The 20,392-nt window shown below is 28.9% G+C and overlaps 2 protein-coding genes across 4 annotated transcripts; one reads left to right on the top strand and one right to left on the bottom strand.

Annotated features, from left to right (window-relative positions):
* The first annotated feature begins 5,595 nt into the window (after positions 1-5,595).
* LOC111037184 (GPN-loop GTPase 2) lies at positions 5,596-8,953 on the top strand. 2 transcript variants are annotated; one of them, XM_022319576.1, is made up of 7 exons: positions 5,596-5,768; positions 5,855-5,956; positions 6,024-6,322; positions 6,551-6,756; positions 6,819-6,936; positions 7,177-7,372; positions 8,673-8,953. In XM_022319576.1, exons 3-7 carry the CDS (start codon positions 6,205-6,207, stop codon positions 8,932-8,934), a joined length of 900 nt encoding a protein of 299 aa, XP_022175268.1. In that variant the 5' UTR covers positions 5,596-5,768; positions 5,855-5,956; positions 6,024-6,204; the 3' UTR covers positions 8,935-8,953. The 2 variants fall into 2 exon arrangements, with proteins under 2 accessions (XP_022175268.1, XP_022175267.1); XM_022319575.1 differs by having other exon boundaries at positions 5,597-5,780.
* Positions 8,954-9,330: 377 nt separating this feature from the next.
* Positions 9,331-13,511, bottom strand: LOC111037183 (TBC1 domain family member 15-like). Of its 2 annotated transcripts, none has more exons than XM_022319574.1 (11): positions 12,750-13,511; positions 12,416-12,510; positions 12,237-12,353; positions 12,060-12,168; positions 11,650-11,833; positions 11,381-11,586; positions 11,062-11,294; positions 10,801-10,999; positions 10,521-10,741; positions 10,134-10,448; positions 9,331-9,982 (listed from the first exon to the last, which is right to left on the bottom strand). In XM_022319574.1, the coding sequence occupies exons 1-11, from the start codon at positions 13,198-13,200 to the stop codon at positions 9,767-9,769; spliced, it is 2,346 nt and encodes a 781-aa protein (XP_022175266.1). In that variant the 5' UTR covers positions 13,201-13,511; the 3' UTR covers positions 9,331-9,766. The 2 variants fall into 2 exon arrangements, with proteins under 2 accessions (XP_022175266.1, XP_022175264.1); XM_022319572.1 differs by having other exon boundaries at positions 12,407-12,510; positions 12,750-13,200.
* Positions 13,512-20,392: the final 6,881 nt, after the last annotated feature.

Raw genomic sequence — 20,392 nt, 5'->3', positions numbered from 1 at the left:
CAGTTCTCTAATGTTTAGAAAAAATAGAAAAATATTTTTGATATAAAAAAATTTTAAATTCCATAATAAGTGTATCATTGACAACAATTTAAATCCACTCCACATTTTAGAAAAAATTATTTCGGACATTTTTTTGTGCCACCCCTCCCTCCACCCAAGTAAAAAAAAATAGTTGGGATATGCAAAAAAAATAAAACTAATAGAGAAACTCAGTTTCCACCCCTCGCCCCCACCCCAAATTTGAGCATTGCACCAAGATTACTTCAAAGTTATTGCTAATTTAATATACTAATTAGTAATTGCTAACATAAACTATTAGTACATACTTAGCTAAGCCAGCTACTTCATTGGGCTTTGTTAATATGATTTTAATCTTTTCAATAGTTCTAACTATATAAGTTTGTTTTATAATAATACCCTAGGTAGTTATATACTAATATTAATTAATTATAATGATTGTATACTTTTAAGACTTCGGAAAGAAGAAGTTTATTGTACATTAAAACATACTACATATAACACTATAACATAAAATATTTCACTAAATATATAAATTAATAAATACTCCTTACTTTCCGTTAAATTATGAAAAATAACTGTACTTATTTCAGGCTTCAATAGATACCAAAATATTTTTAAGCACATAAAAAAGTTAAAAGAGAACATCTATTTGTAAATCACGACAACCGTAAAATACCTATAGACTCATTTGAATATCGAATATATATTAAGTCAATTTATTCGATTATATACCTAATATATATATTCAAAATAAAATGTTCACAAATATTACAGAAACGTACATTTTGATACTTTGTTTTTAATTTTCGTTTAGGTTTATAATTAATAATAATTAATTTGCATGAAATATTTTATATTCTTTAGGATAAAAAAACCTCGTGAATATAATATGTGAAATTAGTTACACATGTTACGTGGTTATGGCGTTTTTTCACGGTTTAAAAAGTATCACGGTAATTTATTTTAGGTAGGTAGCCTATCTATACTAGAAAATTAAAAAAATGTATAAAACAGGTATCTATTGGAACTTATAATACGTTTTAATTTTTTTCTGCTTTATTTTTTAATGGAATTGTAAAGAAGGACATTCAGTGACGAATATATAAGAAGGCAATGTAGATATTAATTAATAAATTTTTCATTCTTTGGCAAATAAATTCTTTATTGCACCTACGGCTACCTATATATTATATTAGATATTACACTTATCCAGTTATCCCTATCAAGTATGAAAAGTGATCGTAAAACTACTTTATGTTTCATTTTAAATACTTATATCTGCGTGAGTTCGTGTTTAGGAAGGTTCTCAGGATTAATTATAATTTTAAAATGTATGGTATATTATATAATTTATTAGTATATACCTAGTCGTTTTTGAATTTATAGTGAATATAAACTATAAAGATAATAGTTATTAACTTAATAGAAATCTTAAGTACAATCATTTTGTTCCTATAATATGAGGTACCTATACTCGGCCTCGATTTCCAGTTTAAAATTATTAAAAATGTAACGGTAATAATGTACCTAATAACACTAATATAGTAATGTACCTACTACCCAATAATATCATGTATTATGTGTCTATAGGCGGCTAGGCCCTTGAATGAACGCCATACGGCCTATACCAGCGTTTCCCAAAACATGGGTAGCAAAATTTTCTTATGGGTCGCGACTCAAGTTTATGATTACGGTTATTTTAGCCATAAATTGATACCTCTATAATGTATAATAATAATAATGCAAGTCCAACTAGAATTGAAGAATGTATGAAGTCAATTTTATATTAGATATCAATATATTTTTAGTAATCTTTATATTATTTTATTTGGATTGTGGAATATTTATTATCTTATCGGTGAGAATGATAAAATTGATGATAGTAAAAATATTATTTAGTTATGGCTTACCTACTTGATTTTTTTTTTTGGCAAGGGTTCGCGTACCCAATAAAGATTAAATTTATGGGTCGCTGTTGCAAAAAGTTTGGGAAACACTGGCCTACACAATTTATACATAAATACATAATATCATAATATTAAAGTTTATAAATTAAATCGATGATATTATTCTTTGGGTTTTTGTGGACAAGTATTTTTCTATAAATTCTCAAGTATCAGTAAAAAAAGAAAGTTTATCATTTAAATTAGATTTATTTTCATTTTTCAGACATTAGTATTTTTATCTAACTATGTATACTATAGTATTCTTAACAATTATTATAACGAACGACTGTTATTTCGTACGTACTCAATTAGATAAAAAAAACTAAGGAAATGATAATAACCAAAGTATAAATATTATACATATATTATATAAATTACAACACATATTCAGGATTCTTATGATTTTTAAATTCTTTCATAAGGTATATAAAATTGGTATACAGATTTTATAGAATTAATTAAGTATGTAAATTGAAATAAAATAAAAATTATTTTTTAATTGTATTTCAGTTTATGGCAGATTTACCATGTTCAAAACGTTATATAAAAAATAATGAGAACCGATATAGGTACCTAACTTTTTTATTCACCTATTATACTAGGTATTTTTAATGCGAGAATTGGCAGCGATTCGCTGTCACATGAGAACTTGTTACGTGATGAATGAAGATTTAAATAAGTATCTAGGTAAATAAACACTTACCTAACGCGGTATAATTTATAAATACTAGTACTTCACAGTCCAAGCTTATTTAGAAATTGTATTATAATATACATGTAGATTATATTAAATAGATTCATCAATATGGCAATATCGAATATCAATCGTGTGGATAAATTAATAATAATAACATAAGAATGAAGACTTCAAAGGAAGCATATTATCAAATATTTATACATATTTATGATCGATTTAATTAGATGATTGAGTTAGAATTTTGACTAAATTCATCAAAACCTCAAAAATTTGCAAATTATTTTTTAGTTAGAAATACAAAAAAAATGTTCAAAACCAACAGCGCAGAGTAGCTAGGGAAGCTTAAAGACTTAAACGTTTATGCCCCTCCCCCCTTGCAATATCAAACTTACTATTCCATATAGTACTCTAGGTCCCTAGCACTACCAATAAAAATTGTAGTCCCCCCCAACGAAAAAAACTACTGGCTATGGCACTAATAGCGTATATTTGAAAATATAATGGAAAATTTTCTATTATTTTTTCTATACCTTTAACAACAACAATAAATGTTTACCGGAAAATAGCATTAATTTTTTTATGGGCATTTGAATTTAACATTTTTACGATATTGAAAATTCATTGGTAATTAAACAACTTAATCAATTGGTGATATTTTGTTGTAATTCAAAATCGAGTAACAAAATAAATATCCATAGACACTTGAAATTTTCACCAAATGTTATTTTAGCATTTTCAAAATATTCTGACTATTTTTGAAATATTTATAGCCATGTTTTTTTTTAAATTATTAAATTAGAATATTTATTCCCGTATATGCTATTCTGGTACACTGTATTAAAATCGTTTTTTTGCATTACAATGATATCCTGATAAATTCAAATTTAAAAATCTATTGGGTACAATGACATATTCAACAACTACTGCAAGTGCAGCAGAGCACTGAGCAGTAATCACTCGTACACCTTTTTGTTTATAGCATAATATGGCTTATTGATTTTGTGTAATCATTTTTGGTAAAGTAAAGTTGTTGTATATTTATTTTATAAGTAAAGTTTACGAATTTCTATAAAAAATAAAAATGAACAGTCGAACAGATGAAAACAGATATTGATGTATAACTCTATAGAATCCTTGTCTTCCTTTAAATTATAAATATTGGGGCGGTAGCGTATCGTGTTTTTAGGAGTAATATATAGGCAATTCATATGGCATGTACATATTATGCGTTATATCTTGGGCAGAGGACTTGTAGCTCTAAAAATAACAATAAAAAATAAAAAAATAACTCTACAAAATATGCACTAAAATGTACAAAATATGCATTTAAAAATTATTATGCGTATAATAATAAATTTAAATATGAATATTTTTTTAGTAAAAAATAAGATTATTTGTATAAATATATTTAATTTACATTTTGATATCTGCAACTGACGGCGACGTCCCCGTGGCTCTAATCGATAATATTTTATGCAGTGAACAATATCTGTCTATAAATAAAATTAATTCCACTAACAATCACATTTTTTCCAAATGTATTACTGAACTTTCCTCAGTAATTAATCCATTAATTTCGCTCCTTACAGCCGTATTACACAATCAATCCATTCCAGATTTCATTTCTTCCTTTTCTCATTAGCCTAATTACCAATTATGTCATATTCACCCATAACTTTCCTATTTATTTCAATTTCACTATTATGCATTTAATATTGAGCACTTTATTATAATCGTTGAGCTGTAAGTTTTATACTCGAAGCTAATAAAAAAAAATTCGGTTAATAACCAGAAAATAAATCTCTCGAGACGTGTTTCTAGGAAAATCATGCTTTTGGGAACAATCAATAACCATATTAATATGATCAAAATTTCAAATAATTTTAAATTCAACATTATTTCGGTTGTATATTAAATATTTGATAGAATAATGAAAGAAAAATGTCGACAGTAAAAATATTGATAAAATTATTAATTATTTAAAGTATGCATCTAAAAGTATAAAAGTATAATCGAAGAAATATGCACTAAAAAAAAAAAAAACTCGAAGTCTCCATTTATATGCAAAATAAAATTTCAAACCTAGCTTTGTTCCTGCATGAAACGTATTTGCTTCTAACTATTTTTGTGATTGTGTAAAACAAATATGCAAATGCTACAAGTCCTCTGCCCTAGTCATATCAATATGTGAGTAGTAAATGAACATTAGATGAAGACCTTAGAATACAGTGATTATTAAATTCAAATTTAACACACAATTACAGTGACTCAAGACACCTAATGTGCGACAGATCGCTACCCATTAACTCGATTTTTTTATTCATATTACAAAATTTGGATTCTTCTTAGATTTAAATTAATTCTTGGCTTTGAACGTGATAGTTCTATAGGCTTTTATACACCATCAATCAGATTTTGGCTTCTGCTGCAACCGTCCGATACTTTCTGCTCTTGTAACTTCCTGGTTGCACCTGGAACAGAAGGATGCGCCATCCAATTCTTGTTATACATTTACGATATGCATATAATACATCATATTGTATTATTGTGAGATATTATGATAGATATTTCACAAATCTTTTATTTTTTTAACAAAATATATCTGAAAAGGCAGTGTTATTACTTTTATTACTTTTCATATAACATAGGTATACTATAGATATGCATATATATTATATACATGTTTATTTTTTTTTAATTCAATAAATTACATTATATTACTTTGGTAAACTCTCGGAGAGCTAGTAAATAAATAAAAGATAATATTGTGACTTTAATTTTGGGAGTGTGACCATATTGGACCTTAGATATTATGAACTAACCAAAGATCTATTTCTATGGAACTATTGGAACTAACATAACATAAAAATATTTTATCACGATGGTACCAATGTAATAAAAAGTAAAGTGGCATCGTGATTTGTGAGGACTGGAACCGATTAAGATAACAGGGAGATATCATCAAAAACAAATTTCGGAAGTTTCAAAAAGACGCTCATATTTTATGATTTATATTGGTTCTGAGTTATAGAATGCCGGTTGTGCAAAATGAAATTTAAAACTGTAGCAGCTCTACTAGACGGTGTGCACACGGATTTTGTGGTGTCGGTTTTCGAGTAATATTTGATTCATAATGAGCATTTGTTGATAAAACTTAATATCTATTTTTAAGTTTTGTTGCATTTTACAGGGACACTACTTTTATTGCGGTAACTCAAAACTCAAAACTAGGGACATTGTATCTGGTCAAGCCAGATAGTTGTGCATTGCAAGAGCAGGGATACGACATTAAGTTAGACCTTAATTTTTTAAATTTAACATTAATGATTAATCATGAATTGTTTTTTTTCTTACCCTAGAGTACTTTTTGGCAGAGAAGACGATAACCAAACTTCGAGTATTGTTAGTTTAATTCGAGCATTAAAAGTTGACAGCAGAACTATTATTTCTCTCATGATTGAAAGCACTAACTTCAGAACTTTAAGAGCTGTGCAACAGGTCTTATCCACACTGATTTAAAAAGTTAACTTACCAAACAACATGCCTTTATATGGTCAAGTCATCATTGGTCCACCCGGTAGTGGAAAAACTACTTATTGTGATGAAATGAGCAAGTACTTGCAAGAAATGGGCAGACGAGTGGCTATAATCAATTTGGGTAACTTATCTATGCTTACTAAATAATTATTAACTTATAGTTGTACAAATGTAATTTGAGGCATTATTTTCAAAATGGTAAATTTAAGTTTGTTATACTCTTGCTATTTTTATTTTGTAACAAAATAAAGTTTTTACTTGTATGTAGACATGTAGTAAAATACTATTATTTAATGCATTTATAGAAACCAACAGTAAACAAATGCCTTTTAATTGTTTGTGTTATTAGACCCAGGCAATGATTCATTGTGTTACAAAGCAGCAATCGATATATCAGAACTTGTTACGGTTGAAGATGTTATGGATTATGTAAATTTAGGACCCAATGGAGCTTTGATTTATTGTATAGAATACTTGGAAAAGCGGCTTGATTGGTTGTTGGAAAAATTGAGAAAACTGACTGATTATTATTTATTTTTTGATTGTCCTGGACAGGTATATTACTAATTATAATTAACCATAATAATCATTAACTAATAATATTTCACACAATCCAGGTAGAAATATACACTCATCATAACTCAATGAAAAATATTATGTGTGCAATTAAAAATGAATTAGATTTGCGGTTATGTTGTGTACAACTTATTGACTGTCATTATTGCAGTGATCCAGGTATGTTTTACCTTTTCAGTTAAAATATATGTGTATAAATAAATGAGTTGTAGCACTGATAAACAAAAAACTACAACACAAATTATTTTATTTAAAATTGCTCTCCTGTAGCATGTAGTGTTTGTGACCTACAACTTCTGGTCTCTTAGCCATATTATATTCTTCTTTGGTCTGACACCTCCATAGGGCTTATATTGTAATCTGTAAATGAAGAGAATCTTAATAATCATTAATTTTCAGGTAAATACATTTCAGCACTTTTGATGTGTACATCTACTATGTATCAAATGGAATTACCTCATGTGAATATATTATCAAAAATAGATATAGCCGTTAAACATAAGTCAAAGCTATTATTCAATTTAGATTATTATACAGATGTATTGAGTCTTGATCAGCTTTTGGATGCATTGCAAAATGATACCCACACTTCTAGGTACATATATATTTTAACCTATAATTATAATTTTAACAGACAAATTATGGTATCCTAATACCACCGTATTAATTTCTAAAATACTGAAGCACGCAACAACTCAACTATGTTTTGTAAATAATGAAAACATGTGTTTACATTATACCTATATGTTGTGTTAATGTTTATATCCAGATATTTTATGCATTTCCATAATAATTGATTGTCTAATGCATATTTAAAAATCTGATTCGTCACCTAACCCAAAAAAAAACCTGTATCATTAACTTAATTTGTTTATTTATCTCTCCCAGTATGTGGCGTAACTTGGTTTGTTCTTCCTAACTATAAATATGATTTTATCTCCATATCTCCTAGTATAGCATTGGTGTTTTCAGTGCTTTTGTTTGGGAAGGAGGAACTGATAGTGTTTTACACTTTATGAAAAGCTTAATTAGATCCCTCATAAGTTGGTATGATGATCCTGAGGTTATATAACATTTTAAACTTTGTTTCAACCATCACACTAATTAAAATTTTAATATGTGGTTATATTTTATGTAATACACTAATAGAGTCATAGGACACTAACCTTATACATTTTTAAACTTTGCAAACATTTTGAGGAAGGCTGCAGCTTAATCAGCCTCCCTGGCTACCGGCCAGTTACTCTTACTCCAATTAGTATAGTAAATTGTAATGAATATTTTTTTTAAATGCTTGTAATAGAACTTTGTGGCATATTTTTAACCAAAGAATAAACAGTTAAATTAGTAATTACAGTTAATTATTATATTGATGTTTTTATATTTTTAATCCATAAGAAGAGTACAAGGAAAAAAAAAATGTTAGTATAGATTTCGATAAGGTGTATGATAAGAGTTCCAAGAGAACGAGAAAGTTATAGTGGATGTGTATGAATAAGCTACAAAGGAAATGAAGAGTGTATGGTGTTGACATGGAAGCAAAGAGTGAAGAAAAATAATATTCTATAAAATCAATATAATATTTTAACTAATCACTGAAATTATTATAACTTATACTGTAGACTGCATACAAGACTTTTATTTCCCCGCCTCCCCCCTCTCCCCCAACCATACCGAGCAATGACCTTAGTAGTTGAAACTTTAATCCAAGTAAAATATTTAAATAAATATACATGTATACTTTATATTATTATAATAGTCTACTGTAAATTTGTAATAAATATTAATAGATACAATTTTATTTTCTAACTTCACTATGAAATCAAAGACTACTTTTTCTAAAATATTAGAAAAGCATAAATACACATAATTAAATTTTTTGTTTATTTTTATAGGTATCATCGTTTGAATAAAGCTATAGTTAGTTTAATTGAGGGGCAAAATATTGTTTCATTTATACCGCTTAATGTGAAGGATAGACGTACATTGGAATTAGTGAGAAAGAACATTGATAGAGCTAATGGGTACATTTTTAACCCTGAAGAGAATCAGAATGCCGAAATGTTGAACTCAGTCATGCAATTGGATATCAACGATTTAACTCTTGACGTTTTAGAAGATTTACCTAAATCGGATTCATTAGATACAATGATGTAAACTTAAATACTTATTTTTTCAGTGTAATACTATATTATCTAGTATAATATAGTAAATAAAGCCCTGATTCTTATTTTGTTTTAATGATAAATGTTCCATAATTTGATTTTAAGAAAAACAAATAAATAAAATAATTTAATATTGAATGTTTTCATATAGAATTATATTTGTAAAATCACATTCCAAATACCTAGTTGAAAATAATACACAAAAAAAAAATATAAAACTGACACAAAGTAGAAGGCAAATAATTCAAATGATATTAATATAAAAATGTGTATAATAATTAAATACCCTGAATATTTTAATAACTATACACATAATAAAATAGATAAAGATAATAAGATTGACGAAACATAAGCTAAAGAGCTTTTTATAACAAAAACTTGCCAAACAATTGAGTAAAATCAAATCATATAATATGGTGGTGGTTAGAAAAACAGGTTTAGAAGGATAATAAAGTACAAAAAAAAGTGTGTTTAAAGAATTATAAAATATGATAACAACTTGATATACAATCATATAAAGACTTAAGTATAAGTGTTAATTACAAATCAAACTCAAATTTAACACTCAAAAAGTTGTTGACCAAAAAAGGCAAATATCACAATAAAATATTCAACAATAATAATTGATAAAATATATATAAGTTAAATGTACCTATAAAAGGTTCACATAAATTTAACAAGAAATTGTTTGGATAAATCTTCATATACTGATTTAATAGTATCTATATATAATCTCTTTAAACGTTTACAACTATTTAACTATGAGATTATAATGTTTGACTTTGATCACAGTAGTACATTTCTATACATTGATTGTTTAGTTATTATGTATAATGCATTGATAAGGCCTTTTCATAATCATCTTCTCTAGAATTGCTGTCACTAGATAATATAGTTTCAGAATGAGATATTGAGAATCCAAGTAATTCATTAACTGAATCCTGTAATGATGGCTGTGCTTCTTTCAGCTGTTCATAAATACTATAAGCCGTAGTTAAAGCTTTATCCAAATCAATTTGTTCACATAAATTATTAACGTGCTGAAAAATTAATTCAAATAATTTAATTGTGTTCCTGTCTAGATTTGTCTATTAATGTGCTTTAAAAAAAAAAAAAATTAAAAACCCTTCTGGGATTAGTAATTTTTGATATAAGTAGTAATTTATTAATGAATTGAATGGCAATACTAACTTTCAATATTTCAGTTAATCCATAATTTTCATTGATAATTGTATCTTTTTCGTTATCCAATATCGCCACACATATTAGCAAATGGAAATTTGCACAGGGAATATCTGTCCATAATACTTCCCACAATCGCATGATATCAGAATAAATAAATTCTCGTTTGAACAATACCAAAAGCCATCTAAAGCAAAAGTACATATTGCTGGAATCCATCTTTTTCAAATGGTTTTCTAATTTTGGCGATACAGTTGTAAGCAAGTAATGCAAATCGTTCAACTGTTTTTTCATGCCGGTTTGTTTCAATTCAAAGTTAGTATTCTAAAACAAAAAACAAGACTAGTACAATCTAGATTGAAATTTGTATTAGGTATTTATTTATCTTAGACTCACAACTCTGTTCATGAAACCCACAAAACACCAAAAGGATTCTACTTCATCGCTGTTCATTATCATCAATATTGGTGATAACAAGTCACTCATACCTTGGACATAACCGAGATCAAAGTTGTACATAACATAAGTCATCAATACATTATGTAGTTTAACAAGGTTTTCATTTCCTTCTCCAGCATAAAAGTCGAGAGTGCGGTCAGTTCTATATACATCTTTATCTGTAGGCAAAGAAAAATCATGTAATAACTTAAAATTGTAAGATTGTCTAAATATTTACCTATTAGACTCTTTCGATCTCTATACATATTAAACCTTGATATTTGATCAGAAGACATATTCATCCATTGTACTTTCATTCTCTCATATTCAGTTTTTTTTTGTTTATCAATGTATATACGCTGTTCTCGAGTAGAATTCCAAGGATAATATCCAAGTAAGTACTTCCATACTTCGTGTCTTATTGAATGTTCACAACCCTAATTATACAAATAAAATTAATAGGATTCTTTACATATTATATATAATTTATAATACCCACTCCATAAAAAATTATGTTTTTGATGTAATCTTCGTTCGTTATTCGACCCTCATCATTCATAGAGTGGTAAAAAGTGGTTTGATCTAACGGCTGTCCTCTTGACTTTATTGCTGGTCTTGGTGGCAATACAGTTGGTGGAGGGTGATCTACCATAGTATATTCATCATCTTCCTCAGCTCTATTTAAGAGTTCAGCTACTTCTTGGTCTGGTCTTGTGTCTGGTGTGCGAGTCACTACATATTCAATGAACAATTATGATCGAATGTAAGTACATTCAGTATATTATACATAATCCAATATTATAGCATATTTTACTCACAAAGAACATCACTAATTTTAGCAAATGTTTCATAAGTTTTTTCCACAGGATTGTTTTGGAAGCCACTAATGAAGCTCCAGACTGTACTTGTGGGTGGTTGATCAGGAAATATTTTTAACTCTTTAATTGACTGACATAGAGGATCTGAATCTTGTCGTTCACCCAATACCAATATCACTCCAGTAGGTCTGTGGTGTCGTATTTCTCTAACATAAGATAATTAGATAAATAATAATTATAATTTATTTGTTTTATTTGTATTAAATTACTTTTCTGTATGAAGTAAGGTCTTTAAAGCTGTCACAAAATCACTAATAGGTGAGCTTTCAAATAAAAATGTAACAAGTGAACCATTAGTTTGGAGTATTGATATTTGATGTTTTTTGTGTTTTTTCATTTTATAACTCTTCATTGTGGCCAAGTTAATTTTTATATCAATATTACTGCGATCATCTAAAACATAAAAATATATAAATTAGTTTACTATTCAAATGTTAAAAGATTAATTATTATGTTTGAACTTCTCTTCTTCAATTTAATCTTGATTAACATATCATATTACATATTGTAACAATTTTTTACAAACTTTGAAGAAATGGAAATTTACTCTTTACAGTTGGTCAGCTTACATATTACTAAAGAAGAGAAGATTAAAGTTCAATATTCTAAGTTTACTTACTTTTATTTTTCCCATTTTGTTTGAATCCAGTATCAACTATATTCCATTCATCTACATCAGGGAATATTGACATTTCAGTTGGCTTCCATTCAATATACTTTGCAGTTCTCTACAAAATATTTATTTAAAATGAATCAACTAATTAATAAAAAAAATATTTCAGTTATAAAATCTTACATATTTCATTATTCTCAGTAATCCTGTGTAATGAGTCTCTGCATTTTTATGACTCTTCGATCCTTTATGCAATTTACTTAAACTTTTTATCGCTACACCTTGTTGGACAAAATATTCCTAAAAAAAAGTTACTAATAACATATATTAAAGAACAAATATTGGTAATTTACTGTTCCGACTTCTTCATCTGAAGCAGTAGATTCAGCGCTTCCATAAGTGGAATTCATTTTTGTGGTAGTTGTTTTCTCATATAAGACTACAGTACCAGCTCCAGCTAAAAATAAAAATATTGAATAATTTGAATTCATCTAACCATTATAGTTTTTTTTAATATTTGAGTTACTTTTATAGCCAATTAATTTAATCACTAACAAGCATCACATAATAAATAAAAGTATTAATATTATTTAATAATTATCATATATTATCGCAGCTGTATTACATGCTAGAATTATATTTATTTAATTATTTGCCTATTGTAAGGTGGAAAACCCAATGAACTTTAGTCTTTACCTGCACCGTCATTTTGATTTGTATTTGTTTCAACAACGCTTGTATTAGATGCCATACCTTCCATTTTTCTCATTAAGAACAATATTCCTTTTAATAAATTAGACCTGTCATTTTGATCTCGTTTTTCAATAGCCGGTAACTTATCAACACGGTTCATCAAATGACATAACTTTGCATCTGCCGCTCTATACTGTTCACTGTACCTGTCCCCTTGAATGTTGTCAATCATTGCATTGATGACTTGCAATTTTTTAATGCATGTCTTTACTTCATTCTTTACGTCAACTCCCAATACTTTGGTATCGGTATTCATTAAAGAGTTGCCCTCGACTTCAATTCTCAACAGACCACGCAGAACACTCCTCATTTCGTTTACATCGTTCATGGCGGCTATCCCTCTAACCCTCAACTCGTACGACAATTCCTCTTCGTCCAATTTGGTGACATCCATTTTTTTTTATTTGTCTCCCGCAAATGACGTATAAAATATATACTTTACTATTATAATTTATAAGAGACAAAAACACTACGTACAAAGATATGTTATAGGTACCTCCTATACTACTGTGGCCGCGATGACTTTTCATCACGTAGGTACAACAACAACAAATACCAACGGCCTTGTAACGATATTGAGGTCACACAAACCCGTTCTCGTAATGTATTCCTCTCTCACAATTTATATTTTTTTCGACAGCAATGAGCAATCTGCTCAATGTACACACAAACACTACCCACCCTCCCGCCATAGTGGATATTATCGTTGGACGTAAATCCCATATTCCTATGACAAACGCGCCGCACATACGATACAATAAGGTACCTGTACTCTGATTCGGTCTGTTTTCGTGCAAAATCGTCCGGACTATGCACACGAAAGTATGAAACTGCGAATTTTCAGTCGCAGTGTTAGGGTTTCAGACGGACATCAACCACGTCATTAGGTACCGTTTCGTTCCCACTGTTCCCAGTGAAAAATGTTAGGAAAAAACGGCTGTGTGCCTGCACGAACTATGAAAGTAAGAAGGCGAATGCAAAAGCATAATCGTAGTAATGCAATATCAGTGTATCACACTTCGCAGCCAACGAATAATAATTTATTATTGTTGACTGTTGCCCGTCGTTATTTTTATCAATCTAAAATAGAACCGCGGTTATATTTGAGATCGTGATAATGGAAACAATAATATTATGTTCCGTCTCCCGTGGTACCTATTGTTCTGTGGTGGTCGACACTACGACGCAATAATATTACTCATCCTTATTGAATTCGTGTCCGTTGCAATTGGCCAAAAAGGGGGTGGCAGGGGCAGGGGTGGATTGAGTCACTGTGCTACTGTTGCAATTGCACGGTGAGGCAGTGTCATACATTAATAATAAATAAATTATGTGCCCCTGTGGTGAGTAACCAAATGTAAAAAATTAAGTTTTTTTTTTTTTTTATTAAGAAAAAGACAATCTATACACATAGTCTGTACATTAAGTCATTAAGATAACAATTAGAAATGGACATAACATGATTCACATGATAGGGGAAGTCACCCATTGGTAATACCCCTCACACAATATTTAGGTTTTATTATATTATATTATTTATCTAGGTGTAGCAAGGATAATTGTATAGTTGATGTTGCTATTGTTGTTGTTGTTGTTGTTTTTTTTTTTTTTTCCTTTTTTTTCAGAGTAGTAGGTCACGATTCCAGTTTCTTTTCAGTCTACTTGGATGTTGATCAGGGATAAGATTTGAGGACATTTTTTGAATTAGGTGATTAATGTTCGATGGCAGTTTTATGTGAAAGGATTTATAGTTTTGAAAGTTTACTTACTGTTTCGATTTGTAAGTCGTTATGAATATTTTCATTCGATACATACCAGGGGGCACCAGTGATGATTCGAAGGGTTATATTTTGAAATGACTGGATAGGGCGGATGTTTGAAGGTTTGGCTGGTCCCCAAATTTGGATACCATAGGACCGTAGTGGTCTGATAACGGTTTTGTATAATAGTATTTTAAGTTTTAGTTTTAGTTTGGATTTTAGGAGAGGCCGAAAAAGGTGGAGTCTTCTATTCGCTATTTTTATTTTATTTTTTAGATGAGGGCCCCAAGTTAGGCGTTTGTCAAGTATTATGCCGAGATATTTGGTTTTATTACTGACAGGAATTTTCACGTTATTTAATTTAATTAAGGGACAGTTGCCATGGCGAAGGGTAAAAGTAACTTGAGTTGACTTGCTTTCATTTATTTTAATCAACCAGTTTTTACACGAGGTTTCAATTAGGCTAGTATGATGTTGCAGATTGTGTGCCGCTATAGAAATATCATCGCTTGTGGACAATAGGGCTGTGTCGTCAGCAAAGGTGGCTAATAGTGTGTTGGGTGTTTGTGGAATATCGGCAGTGTAAATATTATAAAGATCAGGCGCTAAATCGCTACCTTGGGGCACTCCTGCAGTGATGTTGAATCGAGGCGAAAATGAGTTTCCTTGTCTAACAGTGAAACTTCTATTTTCTAGAAAAGATTTGATGACTAGGAATAATTGAGCTGGCATGAATTTTTTCAATTTAAATAGTAGCCCGTCGTGCCAGACCTTATCAAAGGTCTGATTAACATCCAGGAAGAGTCCAGCACAGTATTGCCTTCTTTCTAAGGCAGAGGCAATTGAGTCAGTGAGCCGATGGACTTGGTGTATAGTGGAATGTCCTGGTCGAAAACCAAACTGGGTGGTAGGTATGATTTGATGCTCGTATAGGATGGGTCGAATTCGGAGAAGAATCAATTTTTCAAACAATTTGCCAAGCGTTGGTAAGAGACTGATGGGTCTATATGATGAAGCTAAGTTCTGATGAAAAATTAAGTTCTGAAAATAAAAGTTGTAACAGTATGGAGCCGATTTCATCAAATGGCTAAGCCACCCCCACTCCAGTTTTAATATTGAAAACACAAAAAAATATTGAAACCGGTTATTTCAGAGAAGAAATAATAAATAATAATATATTAAAAAGGTAATAGGTATAGGTGCATATGGCTCCCCTAGAATCCCCAAAAAAGGATAACAAAAGACATTGAAATTTTTGTTAGTCTCACATAAACTCATATAAGGCAAATGCTTGACTGATTTGGCTGATTTTGTTGTTGTTGTATTCGTAATAACTGTCATGACATGTATGTATATCATGCATGTAGGTATATATAAAAGCAAATGAATGTCCGATCGTGATAAAACTTTAGGATGTTGTTGAGCACACTCCCGCTGAGTACAAACAACCATTGATTAATGATTATAGGTATAAAACTAGTATTTATAACCAGAAATCAATGATAAAACGTAGGACTGTAAGAGGATAAATTTTATAGGAAAAACAAATATATTTTATTAATTTTAATAATATTTTTGCTTGATTTTTAATCATTCAAATCATTTAAAATTTTAATCACACACCATTACGTTTCACTCGAATACCTATTAATTAAATTTCAATAATATTTTAGCTTGATATATAATCATCTGAAATTTAGATTCTAAATTATTTCAATTTTTAATCACACAAAAAAAAAATACACTTTTTATTATACCTGTGGAATTCACGGATAGTCTATCAATATGAGAGAGAAAACGGATTGATAAAATACAGCATCTCAGGATATTATAAAAAGGTAGCCCACACGCATTATGCTAAATAATTTCAAAAATTCGCCCAAAGCTAGCTAGATGTTTAAAAACCGGTTTTTAACACCGGCAAATACCCATTAAAGCCGATATCAAAATCGATACCAATACCAAAAAAATGTAAAACTAGTTTTAAAAATTAAAACTGATTACTCAATGACGAAGTTCTTGGTCCACAAATGTGTTAAATTTGAAATCAATACATAGGTACCTACGAAAATCAGATAACAATAATTCTGAGAGGAAACGGTTTATTAGCAATAATTAGCCTACACTACTATATTAGTGTACAGTATATATACTATAGCCTATAGGTATGCATTACTATTTACTATTTAGTATTTACTAAGAAACTAGGTTTATAATATTATCATATAAGTTTTAAAGAATTGCTATTATTATTATGATTAATTTTACCATAAGTGTAATATGGACATACGGACATACGGTTTATGTATAAATATGTATAAATATTAATACCAATACACAAAAGCTTAAAGTGAATTTAAATATTTTGAAAATGACATTACATATTATGTAACACGCATTAAAAATAAGCTTCATAGAGAATATAAATTTTAAAAGAAAATTGTTTATAAATATAATTTATATATTATAATCGATAAGCATTAATAATAGAATAATAGATATTAGCTATAATAATGGCTTTATATTCTTAGACCATATAGGATACAGACGATACAGTGTACAGTACTACAGCTAGTGTACACGGGCACATGGCTACATCATAGGAACTAAGAACTCAATTATATTAGGGACTAGTGAGGGTTTTAAATTAAAATTTTTGTACTTAAAAAACGTAATTTTTGTTGATCAAACTTTTCCTTAGAAAACTCAATGCTGATGAGGAATGAAAAATTTTCCTTTATAAAATAAATGTCCTCAAAAGCAAAACAGCAAAACGATTTACACCGGCAACCGCTGTCGTATTGAACTTATCAACAGGTCACCGATTTCTTTAATCGCTAGATGGCGCGCCGTATAAGCTTTTAGTAGCTAAATTTTTAAATGGTATTTTTTATTTCATATTTTCCTTGCAGAATGTTAACGATATAATATGGGCACAGAATTCATTAGTACCTACGGGTTGATATTGATTTCATTTTAAAAGCACGAAATAGCTTATCATTTTGTAAGATGTAACCATAGACCTTATACTAGTTTTACTAATACAAAATTTTAGTTTTAGGTATTATTCGAAGATTATAACATATTTTGTAACTGTTATATTATTGCATATGCCATATTATGAAATTGAGTATTTGGGTTACCTATTTAATTTAATTTATGACTATTAATAGGTGGTAGACGGTAGTTAATAGTTATCCGAGGAGTTTGTTCGGTTTTTATATTTTTCTAAAGAAGTATTTAGAAAAAGACAGGTAAACAGTAAAATTTAGATTCTTGTAAATGAAAATTTTAAGTTCAGATGTAGGAATGTCTTTCAACTTTCATCAAGATTGGATATTGGAGTAACTTAGTATATTATTTTGTTGGAATTCTCGACTCAAGAATTTTAAGTAGAACTAGAGGTTAGAGGTGGAAGGATTTTCGTTGGTTATTTCATCCTAATAAAATGCAATTGTTAATAAATAAACGCATCATTGTGCCCGAAGTAAGGGTCCTTGATCAATTATAACAGTTAAGACTTTAAGAGTATGCTACCCAGTACCCATGCATATGTTTTCTCGTTTTACAAATGTACGACATGGCATATTTTGGTTCACTAGTTTCAATAGTGTGCTGTTAGTTAAGATATTGACATTGTTTTGTATTATTCTATGATATTAGAGTGAATAATTGACCTATTATCAAATATTTAGATTATACAATCTGTGCTTAAGCGTCAGTAATTTTTTCGATATTTTAATTTTAAAGCAAGATATGGGTATTTTCTAACTTAAATGTTTGATAATAGGTCAATTCACTCTAATATCAAACTAGTGAACTAAAATTGTCTATGTCGTACGTGTTAAAACGAAAACAACAAATACATTAGGTAGTGTCCTCTTAACTTATTGTTAATATTGAGCTTATGCTCTTGAAAATTGAGAACTATGCATGCACTTATGCGCTATAAAGTATAAAAAATGCTTAGGATTTATTTGAAGTATGGATCAATAAAAAAAAAAATTCATTATTCATTAATTCAAGCTTTATTAGTTTATTTTATTTTTTATTATAAGTAGTAATTACATTTTATTAATTCAAAATAAATTTAAACTTATTGAACCGTGGTTAAAGGTTGAATTGTTGGTTACTCTGAAAAATATAGGCACACACTTATAATCTATGAGGTATGTGATAAAATTATAAATATGCAGAATATTTGACGTAATATATTACGAAAAACCAAAAATGAGCATGATGAATATTATGAAAAAATAATGATCAAGCAAGTAAAAATCGAACACGCATGCAGACATCTGTAGTATGCAATATTAAATTGTTTAATTTGAATTCTTTAAGCGAGAAAACAAATTTCTATCCTACTCCCCAGTCCGAATTAGTATAGATGTTTTTTAAAAAAAGAAGATAAATGCATAAACATATCCACTCCCTAATTATTAACAACACCTTGTAAGTCATGGACTATGATGGTACGATTATAAATAAATAACTTATAGCTTATATTATAGTATAGTGTATAAAATAATGTCTTATACATATTTGACATGAGTGTATACTGCATAATTATAAATTTATAATCTTTTAACATTAATAACAATTTAGTAAGAATACATATTTCGGTAATTGGAAAGTATTTGAAGTTCAAGATTATTAACAACATAGACGCGTATGGTTTTTATTTTTTATAAAACCTATGCGGTCCTTATTATTAGGCCTTGGCGCCTTGCCCTTAGTTAAACATATTATATGTATTATACTTTATATATTATATATCAATATATTACCTATACAGTTATGAAGAAATATGATTGTAAATTAAAATATTCTTACATCCTAAATAAATCATTTATTTAGAACGTATTTTGATGATTCTTGGAATACGTTCGACGTGTTTTACGCGAGGTATTGAATATTTTTGCGGAGGTCAATGCTTAAAAATCTTATCTCCCGTGCCTAACGTCGTGTCGTCATACAATAATTATTACACATTTGAACATTTCATTCATGTAGAAAATGGAAACGCATGATCTGCATGTATATTAATAGATGGTAGTATCTATTATTAAATTATTAATACCTACCTACATAAATACATAATAATAATAATAATAAGTAAATTGAATACAGAGGGAATATATAGGTGGGTATGCCCATAGTGGCTAATGTGCTTTAGTCTATAGCCTCGATAAATTATAAATTTATAATAATATGGAAGTGTACATATATCGTTAAATTATTTTTATTAAATAATACGAGACTTCCACAACATGCAGGGGGGCTCAAGAGTATATTTCTTAAATATACCTATACTATATTATATAATCATATATCATTATATCATATATATACATTAAGGGAGCTGTTAGTAGTTTTGGTATAGGCTTAGCCCACATCATGCCAAAATCCCATCCTATTATATTATTTGCGCGTTGCGCCATTGCATATTATGTTATTACAATCGTATTTGATATAATTGTATACATATCTATCTAACAATAATTAATTTTTTTATTTAATGAATAATGCCTACGAAAGATGTAATGTATTTAGAGTGTTTCAGCTAGTTGCTCAGAACTGACATTTGACATTCTGATGTAGTGATGTATCAAAATTAATGTTTTCGGGGATGATAATTTACTATAGTGAGGACAGTGAGGTACTGAGGTGCGTTTATTATTGCAATGAGTTTAACATTACATGAGATAGATACTGTGTAAACAATTCTTAAAGTACGTGTAGTCTAAAAATCCCGCAAACGCACAATGCAAAATACATTTTTTATTCCATATTTCCACTATTATCTCTCGGATGATTCTCAATATT

Source organism: Myzus persicae, unplaced genomic scaffold (genome assembly GCF_001856785.1).
Source record: "Myzus persicae strain clone G006 unplaced genomic scaffold, MPER_G0061.0, whole genome shotgun sequence".
Taxonomy (NCBI): domain Eukaryota; kingdom Metazoa; phylum Arthropoda; class Insecta; order Hemiptera; family Aphididae; genus Myzus; species Myzus persicae.
The sequence above is the reverse complement of the archived record's forward strand: the minus strand, read 5'-3'. Positions and strand labels throughout refer to the sequence as shown.